General features: G+C 39.1%; 1 protein-coding gene across 11 annotated transcripts in view; it reads right to left on the bottom strand.

Annotated features, from left to right (window-relative positions):
• Positions 1-14,524, bottom strand: part of ADGRE5 (adhesion G protein-coupled receptor E5) — a 432,832-nt gene that overhangs the window by 78,479 nt on the left and 339,829 nt on the right. For all 11 annotated transcript variants that reach the window (XM_073622463.1, XM_073622473.1, XM_073622462.1 and 8 more), the window contains 2 exons: positions 12,786-12,908; positions 4,299-4,421 (listed from right to left, as the gene is read on the bottom strand). In XM_073622463.1, coding sequence (XP_073478564.1) covers positions 4,299-4,421; positions 12,786-12,908 — 246 coding nt within the window. The remainder of the gene's footprint in view (positions 1-4,298; positions 4,422-12,785; positions 12,909-14,524) is intronic.

Genomic DNA, 14,524 nt, shown 5'->3' with positions numbered 1-14,524 from the left:
GCCTGGAGTTCAGATTTAATATAGCTGTGTTTGCACTTTAGAAGAATTACAAATCTGTTTTAGAGTAGCACATCAGCACTTTAGTAGCTTAGCATATGGATTAGAATGCATTAGGCACTGCTATCTCTGATTTTCTGTTATATGTTCTGACAAACATTGTTAGGGCCAAAATCCACATAAGCACATGAACGTTAATGGCATTATCTTCATATTAAATACACTTAGGGGGCTATTTTTCAATGTTTTCATTCAGACATCTACCCATTTTTCACATAAGATTATTTTGTTTTTTTAAAAGGTGACTCTTGGGCAAAATGTATTTGCATCTTGGGTACAAACATTGATAAAAACAGACCTTAACCACTTCAATACCGGGGCATTTTCAGCCTTCTTTGCTCAGTTTTCAGCACTGTCACACTTTATATGACAATTGCGCGGTCATGCAACACTTTACCCAAATGTATTTTGTATAATTTCTTTTAACACAAATAGAGCTTTACTTTGGTGGTAATTAATCACCACTGTTTTTTTTTTTTAATTTTTTGCTGAATAAATGAAAAAAGACTGATATTTCTGAAGAAAAAGCCTGTTTTTCTTTGTTTCTGTTATAAACTTTTGCAAATAAATAATCGTTCTTCGTAAATTTAGGCAAAAATATATTCTGCTACACTACTTTGCTGAAAAATAACCCAAATCAGTGTATATTATTTAGTCTGTAGGAAAGTTATAGAGTCCACAAACTATGTGGGGGATTTACTAAAACTGGAGAGTCTAGTGCAGCTCTGCAGGGAAACCAATCAGGTTTTAATGCCAAAGCTTCATTTAACAAGCTGAAGTTAGAAGCTGATTGGTTACAATGCATAGCTGCACCAGATTCTAAGTGCTTCAGTTTTTGTAAGTCTCTCCTATGGCATATGTATCTGAAAATCGATCAAGCCTGATGCACTGACGGCCTATCGTATTTCTTGAGGCCCTAAAATGCCAGTACAAATACCCCCCAAATGACCCATTTTTGGAAAGTAGACAGTCCAAGGTATTTAGTAAGAGGCCTGGCAATTTTTTTGAAGTTGTCATTGTTTGTCACAATTTTTTGGAAAATGAAGAAACACATTTTTTTTTCTTTACATATTGTCACTAGTGCAGTACAGCATCGTCATATAACTGGTGTGACAGTGATCAGGGACACTGACTGGTGACAGTATGTAAAAAAAAACAAAACAAAAACAATAATTTTTAAAAATGTTCTCTTATTTATAACACTTAAAAAAAGTGTTATATCCTGTGACCATAGTAACATTTTACTACTCTGGGGAGGTGATCATGATTTTTTTTTTTTACACACTATTATTGCTTATAACAGTGAATTTCACTGTTATAAGCAACCATTTTTTGTGAATGAAATCTATTCATTCAGTGTCTACTATTGTGATTAACTGTGAGTGACAGCAGCTAATCAAATGGTACACATGGGCTGTGATCGACCCTGCGTTTACCATGTGATCACTGTGACCAATCATAGAGATCAACACAATAGTACACAATGAATGGCATGAATAGACGCCATCCATTGTGTACAAATGTCATGTGACCTGCTCTGATTGGTCACAGCGATCACATGGTACCGGCAGCAGGAAGGTGGAAGGAAAGAAAATCACCCAATTCCCCCATCAACACGGTCAATGTTGATGGGGGGGCGGGGGAATCCTTCCTGTAGTGCTATTGTGTTCTGCCAGGGGTGGGGGAGTGGGCGCAGGGAGCCTTTCCGAACAGCAGAATACGATGATTGTGGCTATAACCACCTGCAGTAATCACTTGTAAAAAAATCCAACAGGCTGGTTGTACCCAAGTGTTGAGCCTGCCCATAGATGGATCAAATCTCAGCCAGTCACTGCTGAACCAGACAAATTTCGATCCATATATGCCTGGCTTTAGATGCTATAGTGTACAGTATGTCCGTCCACATTTCTCTAATGCAGCCCATGGATAACAGTAAAATCGAATCCTTCCCTTCTCTACCAAAAACCACTTTATTTTCATTGTTCGTTCATAAATAATGGAGTGGTGGATGTTTATTTCTGCAGTGCTGTTTTTAAATAGCACTTCAGAAATCACCCTTAGGTAGCGATTGCAATTGGTAATGGCTGTGATTTGATCCTCATCACAGTGTACAGAGCCAATCTGATTGGCTTTCTACCTTGTGATCACGTTGATGACCAATCACACTGATCACAAGTGTAAACGGCAATACGGTTTTTACTGTTCATTCATTAGTTCCTCCTTCCTCCCTTTCTTCCACTGTGAAAGGAAGGGGAGGAACTGGGAAATGAATGAATTATTCATTCTTTCCAGATCACAGGCAGCAGCAATTTATTTTTTTAACACTTTAAGGGTGCATTCACACCTGTGAATGCACCCTGCCTCTAATGCAACCCCCCAGCAGGGGTTCTTGCCATTAGCTGCGAGAGGCAGGAAAGCAATAGGAAGCTGTCAGCTCTCACAGCTAATCATGGTCACTTGCAGGTAATTGCTGCATGAGCGATTACCTGCAAGTGACTGTGATCAGCTGGGAGAGCTGACAGCTTACTATTGCTTTTCTTTATTGATTAAATGATCTGTATTTTAATCCTTCACCTCTCTTATCCTCCAAATCTGCAAATTAACCCCCTCAACTCCACCTTCCTACTTCATGTGACCTGTACATTAATGATTCACTATTACTACCGTGTTTTAACCACCTCATTATCATCATGTTCATTTCTGAAAAATTGTGGCAAAAAAAAAAATCACCTTGGCGTGACAACTTTCTAAATAGGGGTTACTTGGGGAGGGGGGTCATGCTGTCCTAGCATTTTATTTGACATGTTTTATAATGTTTTGTGACATGTTTTATAATAGAATGTAAGAGAAATAGTTTGTATTCAAAAGTTTACCCAGTGGTTATTATCAAATGCATCTCAAAAAAACTATTTGAAATTCATTCAGGTACATGATATTTCAGGTACACTGAAATAAATGTCAGTCAAACTATCACAGCACTGAAAAATGGCCTGGTAATGAAAGGATATTACAGACTGGTACTCAGGTGGTTAATGTCATTGGAGAGGGGAGTACCTGGAAGCAGAAAGGTGAAGTCCAGTGCTGACTTATCTCTGGGGATAGGGATAGGTGTCCTAACCTAATCATTTATTGTTGCCCAATTCAGTACTATGGAGAACAGACAGACATAAGATCACCACCCAGCTGGATAAGGCAGCATCTCATATCTTTCGGCATCTTTAGTGAATGGTGATTTCTAATAAAAATTAGACACGTGCAATTTGTCAAAATTCTGCATATTTGTTAATTCGGAAAACATCCGAATTAACAAAAGACCCTTTCACAAATTTTTTCGAAACCACATTTACTAAAAGAACGAAAATCAGAAAATTCAAAAGAACGTAAGTCCAAAACTTTGAAAGAAGGAAAATCTGAAAGTTTCAAAATCAGAAGGAATGAAAATCCGAAAATCAGAAAGAACAAAAAACATTCGAAAAATTTCTATTATGATTAAAATATTATGTTTATTAACCATTATTATAGTTTTTTTATTATGATTATTTATTAATAATAAATAATCATAATAAAAACTATAACAGTTATAAACTATTAAATTATAGGTTTTGGAATTTCCTTTCAAATTTGGCTGTTAGTGAACGTAACGTATAAGAATTTATCCGAAACTACGAATTATCCGAAGTAACGAAGGCCGAATAATTCGTAGCTTTGGATAAATTCATATTCGTTACATTCACTAACAGCCAAATTTGAAAGGAAATTCCAATACCTATAATTTAATAGTTTAAAACTATTATTATTATTATTATTAATAAATAATAATAATAAAACTAGAATAATGGTTAATAAACGTAATATTTTAATTATAATAGAAATTATCCGAATGTTTTTTTTGCTCTTTCAGATTTTCGTTCTTATTTTTGGATTTTTATTCTTTCTGATTTTCAGATTTTCATTTTTTGAATTTTCGATTTTCGTTCTTTAGAATTTTTGGATTTTCGAATTTCAGATTTTTGTTCTAATTATTCAGAATTCTCAAAATAACGAATACCGCATCTAAACAAATGGAAGGTAACAAATTTGAATTTATCCAAAGTTATGAATTTATTTGAAATAACGAATATTGATCATAACGAATGATCCGATAAACAAAAAACAAAACAAAACTAAAACTAAAAAAAAAAAAAAAAAAAAAAAAAAGATTTTTCGGCAGTGTACATATCTAAGAAAAATATGACACTCACCTGTACAAGTATTAGAGATGCTCTGGTATCCTTCCTTGCATGCACACGTATATGATCCATGTGTGTTCATACAATCACCATTAGGGTCACAGATTTGGGGATTTTCTCTACATTCGTTAATGTCTGTAGGGATAACAACAGATGTCAGGATATACATATGAAAGCTGTCATTGCAGACTTGCCTCTCAGAAAGTAATAAAGATGTACTGGAACACAGTGGTGTATCCTTAGGCCTCATGCACATGGGCGTATGAATTTAACCCCTTCACACCGACCGTACGCAAATGCAGCCTCGGCTCGAAGGGGTTGTACCGGGGTAATGCATGTAGCTGCACGCATCACCCCGGTACCGTTTTTTAGAACCGACGGTCGGCTTTCTTGGGATAACAAACGATACGGCTAGCAGCCGCTTGGCTGTTATCCCAGGGAGCAGGAGGGGGCGTCCCCCCCCTCCTCCCACCGGCTTCTGCGGCTCGTCCGGGTTCTCCTGTCCCACCGGGAGGGCTGAGCGACCAGCCGGCACGTCCCCCGGCAGGCCACAGACCCGAACGAAGCCAGAATCAGCTTTGATCGGGTCTCGGATTTAGTAAGCCGGAAGCGATGTCATGACATCACTTCCGGTTTACAGAAGACCTAAAGGCACCAAATTTTAAAAAATGACAGCAATCAGAACTGCCAAACTTGGCGTTTTGAATGCTTTTAAGTACAAAGGAGGTCACTGCCTATTACTGTCACAAGGGATGTTTACATTCCTTCTGACATAAATAAAAATGATCACAATTTTTTTTTTTTTAAGAGACATAAAAAAAATAAAAATTAAAAAAAATCAATAAAATAAGAAAAAAAATTAAAATTCAAAGCACCCCGTCCCTCTCTGCTCGTGCGCAGAAGCGAACACATACGTAAGACAGGTTGCGTGCTCAGATAAGGGTCTGGTATGGATTTCTGGGGGGACCCCACGCCATTTTTAAAAAAAATTTTGGCACGGGGTTCCCCTTAAAATCCATTCCAGACCTGAAGGGTCTGGTATGGATTTTGAGGGGGACCCCCACGCCATTTTTTAAAAAAAATTTTGGTTCGGTGTTCCCCTGTGGGGAAATTCCATGCTGTTTTTATCAATGAACTTTTATGTGTATTGCCGGACCGACAATTCATTACAGCCAGCGCTAGCGATAGTAGTTTTACAGTAGTTAGTAGTGATAGTAGCGATAGTAGTTTTACATGACTTTTTTTCCTTTAGAAATGTAATTTTGCTGTCAGACTGTTCTAAACACGGGAAACATGCGCCCCTTTACAGGCATACTATAGACACCCCCCAGGTACGAAATTTAAATAAATATTACACTTTTATTGTTTCATTATTTTACATCCCTTTTGTCCCCAGTGCTTTGTCCAATGCCCTGCATGCAGTTTTATATTATGTATACTGTTCTTTCTGCCTGGAAACTTGAGATTGTACATAGCAACCAAAAAGTGTCCCTTTACGTCAAAAGTGGCTTTAGACCAGCTAGAAAACAGCGATAGTAAATAAGAACACTTGCAGAATTAAGCGATAGTGAATTGTGGGGAAATTTATTTTATTATTATTATATTATTTTTTTTTTAATTATTTATATTTATTTATTATATTATAATTTATGATTTTGTGTTTCAAACTTCATCATACCCGGGATATCTACTAGACTCTTGGTGGACAGATTTAAGTGTGTTATTGCTAAGAATTACAGGCCTACAATATAGAACGCCAAATTTCTATGCAAAATAATTGTACCGCTTTGAGACGCAAAAATCTGAAATAATCATACCGCCAGGGAGGTTAAGTCACACTCTCATCCCCTTCAGCCAGTTAAGCTGCCCAATGGCCCTTTCAATCTGCCTGAATCCTCCATGGTCCTTCAGCCTGGCTACACAACCGCCCAGTCAACTTCCTTGCACCATAACTTACAGTGCATAATTGACAACTTCTACCACTACTACTCTGTGAGTGGGGTGATTGACTCTTATCAAGCGCACCAATGACACCAGGGCCCCAACATAGCCAGCAAGCAAATATAAACAATAAAGACTATACATAATTTGGTTTAGTCATTGCATATTGCTTCCGTTTGTAAACAGGGGCCTAGGGTTAGCTTACCCGTAATAGGTACACCCAGGCAATTTAGCCACATTTTCTTGCTACATTTACCAATCTGTTGCCTGTTTGTTGAATGCTTGTGGTAAAGACTACAGCGTATGCTATTTGAGTCAAGGTACGGTTCTTTTCTATTTGAGTACACTTCTAGTGCATTGTATGGGTTTACCATGTACTGTACAGCTATATTGTTAGTGCTAGGGTTGTCCCGATACCACTTTTTTAGGACCAAGTACAAGTACCGATACTTTTTCTCAAGTACTCGCCGATACCAATTAGCAATACTTTTTTTTTTTTAATGTCACGTGACAGTGTTTTTTTGTTTTTTTTTTGCAATGCTTTCAGACTCCTGATATCTCCCCCTTGAGACAGAGAAAGAGACCGAGGATAGAGATTTCCTAGTCCCTTTCTCTGCAGCCTTAGCTGCACTGAAAATGAATGGAGAGAAGACAGCGGCTCCTCTCCATTCATAAACTGAGACATCGTAATCACAGGTGGTTACAATGTTTCAGTTATGTGAATGGACAGAGTCAGATGACTCTGTTCATACAGAAAAGGAAGAGTACATGGAGAGGGACAGCAGCAGAAAGGAGGGGGACAGAAGCAGAACGGAGGGGGGTAGAAGCATAACGAGGGGGCATGGAGGAAGAACAAAGGGGGACAGAAGCAAAACAGAGGGGGACAGCAGAACGGAGGGGGCATGGAGGAAGAACAGAGGGGGACAGCAGAACAGAGGGGGCATGGAGGAAGAACAGAGGGGGACAGCAGAACGAAGGGGGTATGGAGGAAGAACAGAGGGGGACAGCAGAATGGAGGGGGCATGGAGGAAGAACAGAGGGGGACAGCAGAATGGAGGGGGCATGGAGGAAGAACAGAGGGGGACAGCAGAACGGAGGGGGCATGGAGGAAGAACGGAGGGGGACAGCAGAATGGAGGGGGCATGGAGGAAGAACAGAGGGGGACAGCAGAACAGAGGGGGCATGGAGGAAGAACAGAGGGGGACAGCAGAATGGAGGGGGCATGGAGGAAGAACAGAGGGGGACAGCAGAATGGAGGGGGCATGGAGGAAGAACAGAGGGGGACAGCAGAACGGAGGGGGCATGGAGGAAGAACAGAGGGGGACAGCAGAATGGAGGGGGCATGGAGGAAGAACAGAGGGGGACAGCAAAATGGGGGGGGCATGGAGGAAGAACAGAGGGGGACAGCAGAACGGAGGGGGCATGGAGGAAGAACAGAGGGGGACAGCAGAATGGAGAGGGCATGGAGGAAGAACAGAGGGGGACAGCAGAATGGGGGGGGGCATGGAGGAAGAACAGAGGGGGACAGCAGAACAGAGGGGGTATGGAGGAAGAACAGAGGGGGACAGCAGAACGGCATGGAGGAGGATGTGGTGACAGTCAGCGGTGATCGTGTGTGGAATAGTTACAAGCACCGATCACCGCTGTATAAATTTCACTAAAGCAGCTGAAATGGGGGGGGGGGGGAGCTTGTAACTCCCCCACACACCGATCACTGCTGATTGTCCAGGTATCGGTCGGGTGCAGCATCGGGAGCATTTGCCCGAGTACAAATACCTGGGCAAATGCTCAGTATCGGTGCCGATACCGATACTAGTATCGGTATCGGGACAACCCTAGTTAGTGCATATGTTTCTTAAGAAATATACCCTGTTATCCCCTATTTGGTCTCAAGCCTGATCTCAGGCTTTCAATTTCTGCAAAATTGCAAGACCCACATTGACTAAAGGGGTACAACCTGGGATGTCAGAGGAGTTGAGGCCTTTTGCAAAGCCAAGGCACGAACAAAGCACCTAATACTTTAATCTGGTCCTACAGGGGTAGAGTTACAATTCCCTGCCAGCACATTCACATGCATGCACACCTGACTGGTTCTTAGATTTATCCCACCCTCTCCCAGTCTGGGTGCGGCTCTACAGGGATGGCAGAAGTGTAATACTATGGCACATTCAGGTATTTACACTGCTTGGATTTGAAAGTACATTTGCTGATTGATTGATAAAAGTAGGACTATGATAATTTGTGTCTTTTATATCTGCCTGGAGTTCAGATTTAATATAGCTGTGTTTGCACTTTAGAAGAATTACAAATCTGTTTTAGAGTAGCACATCAGCACTTTAGTAGCTTAGCATATGGATTAGAATGCATTAGGCACTGCTATCTCTGATTTTCTGTTATATGTTCTGACAAACATTGTTAGGGCCAAAATCCACATAAGCACATGAACGTTAATGGCATTATCTTCATATTAAATACACTTAGGGGGCTATTTTTCAATGTTTTCATTCAGACATCTACCCATTTTTCACATAAGATTATTTTGTTTTTTTAAAAGGTGACTCTTGGGCAAAATGTATTTGCATCTTGGGTACAAACATTGATAAAAACAGACCTTAACCACTTCAATACCGGGGCATTTTCAGCCTTCTTTGCTCAGTTTTCAGCACTGTCACACTTTATATGACAATTGCGCGGTCATGCAACACTTTACCCAAATGTATTTTGTATAATTTCTTTTAACACAAATAGAGCTTTACTTTGGTGGTAATTAATCACCACTGTTTTTTTTTTTTTAATTTTTTGCTGAATAAATGAAAAAAGACTGATATTTCTGAAGAAAAAGCCTGTTTTTCTTTGTTTCTGTTATAAACTTTTGCAAATAAATAATCGTTCTTCGTAAATTTAGGCAAAAATATATTCTGCTACACTACTTTGCTGAAAAATAACCCAAATCAGTGTATATTATTTAGTCTGTAGGAAAGTTATAGAGTCCACAAACTATGTGGGGGATTTACTAAAACTGGAGAGTCTAGTGCAGCTCTGCAGGGAAACCAATCAGGTTTTAATGCCAAAGCTTCATTTAACAAGCTGAAGTTAGAAGCTGATTGGTTACAATGCATAGCTGCACCAGATTCTAAGTGCTTCAGTTTTTGTAAGTCTCTCCTATGGCATATGTATCTGAAAATCGATCAAGCCTGATGCACTGACGGCCTATCGTATTTCTTGAGGCCCTAAAATGCCAGTACAAATACCCCCCAAATGACCCATTTTTGGAAAGTAGACAGTCCAAGGTATTTAGTAAGAGGCCTGGCAATTTTTTTGAAGTTGTCATTGTTTGTCACAATTTTTTGGAAAATGAAGAAACACATTTTTTTTTCTTTACATATTGTCACTAGTGCAGTACAGCATCGTCATATAACTGGTGTGACAGTGATCAGGGACACTGACTGGTGACAGTATGTAAAAAAAAACAAAACAAAAACAATAATTTTTAAAAATGTTCTCTTATTTATAACACTTAAAAAAAGTGTTATATCCTGTGACCATAGTAACATTTTACTACTCTGGGGAGGTGATCATGATTTTTTTTTTTTACACACTATTATTGCTTATAACAGTGAATTTCACTGTTATAAGCAACCATTTTTTGTGAATGAAATCTATTCATTCAGTGTCTACTATTGTGATTAACTGTGAGTGACAGCAGCTAATCAAATGGTACACATGGGCTGTGATCGACCCTGCGTTTACCATGTGATCACTGTGACCAATCATAGAGATCAACACAATAGTACACAATGAATGGCATGAATAGACGCCATCCATTGTGTACAAATGTCATGTGACCTGCTCTGATTGGTCACAGCGATCACATGGTACCGGCAGCAGGAAGGTGGAAGGAAAGAAAATCACCCAATTCCCCCATCAACACGGTCAATGTTGATGGGGGGGCGGGGGAATCCTTCCTGTAGTGCTATTGTGTTCTGCCAGGGGTGGGGGAGTGGGCGCAGGGAGCCTTTCCGAACAGCAGAATACGATGATTGTGGCTATAACCACCTGCAGTAATCACTTGTAAAAAAATCCAACAGGCTGGTTGTACCCAAGTGTTGAGCCTGCCCATAGATGGATCAAATCTCAGCCAGTCACTGCTGAACCAGACAAATTTCGATCCATATATGCCTGGCTTTAGATGCTATAGTGTACAGTATGTCCGTCCACATTTCTCTAATGCAGCCCATGGATAACAGTAAAATCGAATCCTTCCCTTCTCTACCAAAAACCACTTTATTTTCATTGTTCGTTCATAAATAATGGAGTGGTGGATGTTTATTTCTGCAGTGCTGTTTTTAAATAGCACTTCAGAAATCACCCTTAGGTAGCGATTGCAATTGGTAATGGCTGTGATTTGATCCTCATCACAGTGTACAGAGCCAATCTGATTGGCTTTCTACCTTGTGATCACGTTGATGACCAATCACACTGATCACAAGTGTAAACGGCAATACGGTTTTTACTGTTCATTCATTAGTTCCTCCTTCCTCCCTTTCTTCCACTGTGAAAGGAAGGGGAGGAACTGGGAAATGAATGAATTATTCATTCTTTCCAGATCACAGGCAGCAGCAATTTATTTTTTTAACACTTTAAGGGTGCATTCACACCTGTGAATGCACCCTGCCTCTAATGCAACCCCCCAGCAGGGGTTCTTGCCATTAGCTGCGAGAGGCAGGAAAGCAATAGGAAGCTGTCAGCTCTCACAGCTAATCATGGTCACTTGCAGGTAATTGCTGCATGAGCGATTACCTGCAAGTGACTGTGATCAGCTGGGAGAGCTGACAGCTTACTATTGCTTTTCTTTATTGATTAAATGATCTGTATTTTAATCCTTCACCTCTCTTATCCTCCAAATCTGCAAATTAACCCCCTCAACTCCACCTTCCTACTTCATGTGACCTGTACATTAATGATTCACTATTACTACCGTGTTTTAACCACCTCATTATCATCATGTTCATTTCTGAAAAATTGTGGCAAAAAAAAAAATCACCTTGGCGTGACAACTTTCTAAATAGGGGTTACTTGGGGAGGGGGGTCATGCTGTCCTAGCATTTTATTTGACATGTTTTATAATGTTTTGTGACATGTTTTATAATAGAATGTAAGAGAAATAGTTTGTATTCAAAAGTTTACCCAGTGGTTATTATCAAATGCATCTCAAAAAAACTATTTGAAATTCATTCAGGTACATGATATTTCAGGTACACTGAAATAAATGTCAGTCAAACTATCACAGCACTGAAAAATGGCCTGGTAATGAAAGGATATTACAGACTGGTACTCAGGTGGTTAATGTCATTGGAGAGGGGAGTACCTGGAAGCAGAAAGGTGAAGTCCAGTGCTGACTTATCTCTGGGGATAGGGATAGGTGTCCTAACCTAATCATTTATTGTTGCCCAATTCAGTACTATGGAGAACAGACAGACATAAGATCACCACCCAGCTGGATAAGGCAGCATCTCATATCTTTCGGCATCTTTAGTGAATGGTGATTTCTAATAAAAATTAGACACGTGCAATTTGTCAAAATTCTGCATATTTGTTAATTCGGAAAACATCCGAATTAACAAAAGACCCTTTCACAAATTTTTTCGAAACCACATTTACTAAAAGAACGAAAATCAGAAAATTCAAAAGAACGTAAGTCCAAAACTTTGAAAGAAGGAAAATCTGAAAGTTTCAAAATCAGAAGGAATGAAAATCCGAAAATCAGAAAGAACAAAAAACATTCGAAAAATTTCTATTATGATTAAAATATTATGTTTATTAACCATTATTATAGTTTTTTTATTATGATTATTTATTAATAATAAATAATCATAATAAAAACTATAACAGTTATAAACTATTAAATTATAGGTTTTGGAATTTCCTTTCAAATTTGGCTGTTAGTGAACGTAACGTATAAGAATTTATCCGAAACTACGAATTATCCGAAGTAACGAAGGCCGAATAATTCGTAGCTTTGGATAAATTCATATTCGTTACATTCACTAACAGCCAAATTTGAAAGGAAATTCCAATACCTATAATTTAATAGTTTAAAACTATTATTATTATTATTATTAATAAATAATAATAATAAAACTAGAATAATGGTTAATAAACGTAATATTTTAATTATAATAGAAATTATCCGAATGTTTTTTTTGCTCTTTCAGATTTTCGTTCTTATTTTTGGATTTTTATTCTTTCTGATTTTCAGATTTTCATTTTTTGAATTTTCGATTTTCGTTCTTTAGAATTTTTGGATTTTCGAATTTCAGATTTTTGTTCTAATTATTCAGAATTCTCAAAATAACGAATACCGCATCTAAACAAATGGAAGGTAACAAATTTGAATTTATCCAAAGTTATGAATTTATTTGAAATAACGAATATTGATCATAACGAATGATCCGATAAACAAAAAACAAAACAAAACTAAAACTAAAAAAAAAAAAAAAAAAAAAAAAAAAAAGATTTTTCGGCAGTGTACATATCTAAGAAAAATATGACACTCACCTGTACAAGTATTAGAGATGCTCTGGTATCCTTCCTTGCATGCACACGTATATGATCCATGTGTGTTCATACAATCACCATTAGGGTCACAGATTTGGGGATTTTCTCTACATTCGTTAATGTCTGTAGGGATAACAACAGATGTCAGGATATACATATGAAAGCTGTCATTGCAGACTTGCCTCTCAGAAAGTAATAAAGATGTACTGGAACACAGTGGTGTATCCTTAGGCCTCATGCACATGGGCGTATGAATTTAACCCCTTCACACCGACCGTACGCAAATGCAGCCTCGGCTCGAAGGGGTTGTACCGGGGTAATGCATGTAGCTGCACGCATCACCCCGGTACCGTTTTTTAGAACCGACGGTCGGCTTTCTTGGGATAACAAACGATACGGCTAGCAGCCGCTTGGCTGTTATCCCAGGGAGCAGGAGGGGGCGTCCCCCCCCTCCTCCCACCGGCTTCTGCGGCTCGTCCGGGTTCTCCTGTCCCACCGGGAGGGCTGAGCGACCAGCCGGCACGTCCCCCGGCAGGCCACAGACCCGAACGAAGCCAGAATCAGCTTTGATCGGGTCTCGGATTTAGTAAGCCGGAAGCGATGTCATGACATCACTTCCGGTTTACAGAAGACCTAAAGGCACCAAATTTTAAAAAATGACAGCATTCAAAACTGCCAAACTTGGTGTTTTGAATGCTTTTAAGTACAAAAGGAGGTCACTGCCTATTACTGTCACAAGGGATGTTTACATTCCTTCTGACATAAATAAAAATGATCAGAATTTTTTTTTTTTTAAGAGACATAAAAAAAATAAAAATTAAAAAAAATCAATAAAATAAGAAAAAAAATTAAAATTCAAAGCACCCCGTCCCTCTCTGCTCGTGCGCAGAAGCGAACACATACGTAAGACAGGTTGCGTGCTCAGATAAGGGTCTGGTATGGATTTCTGGGGGGACCCCACGCCATTTTTAAAAAAAATTTTGGCACGGGGTTCCCCTTAAAATCCATACCAGACCTGAAGGGTCTGGTATGGATTTTGAGGGGGACCCCCACGCCATTTTTTAAAAAAAATTTTGGTTCGGTGTTCCCCTGTGGGGAAATTCCATGCTGTTTTTATCAATGAACTTTTATGTGTATTGCCGGACCGACAATTCATTACAGCCAGCGCTAGCGATAGTAGTTTTACAGTAGTTAGTAGTGATAGTAGCGATAGTAGTTTTACATGACTTTTTTTCCTTTAGAAATGTAATTTTGCTGTCAGACTGTTCTAAACACGGGAAACATGCGCCCCTTTACAGGCATACTATAGACACCCCCCAGGTACGAAATTTAAATAAATATTACACTTTTATTGTTTCACTTTAAGCATTATTAAAATCACTGCTCCCGAAAAAACGGCCGTTTTTAAAACTTTTTTTTGCATTGATCTATGTCCCCTGGGGTAGGACCCAGGTCCCCAAACACTTTTTATGACAATAACTTGCATATAAGCCTTTAAAATTAGCACTTTTGATTTCTCCCATAGACTTTTAAAGGGTGTTCCGCGGCTTTCAAATTTGCTGCGAACACCCCAAATTGTTCGCTGTTCGCTTTGTACGGGCGAACAGCCAATTTTCGAGTTGAACTCATGTTCGACCCGAACATAAAGCCCATCCCTACTGTTCATTCATTAGTTCCTCCTTCCTCCCTTTCCTCCACTGTGAAAGGAAGGGGAGGAACTGGGAAATGAATGAATCATT

Source organism: Aquarana catesbeiana, linkage group LG03 (assembly GCF_042186555.1).
Source record: "Aquarana catesbeiana isolate 2022-GZ linkage group LG03, ASM4218655v1, whole genome shotgun sequence".
Taxonomy (NCBI): Eukaryota; Metazoa; Chordata; class Amphibia; order Anura; family Ranidae; genus Aquarana; species Aquarana catesbeiana.
The sequence above is the reverse complement of the archived record's forward strand: the minus strand, read 5'-3'. Positions and strand labels throughout refer to the sequence as shown.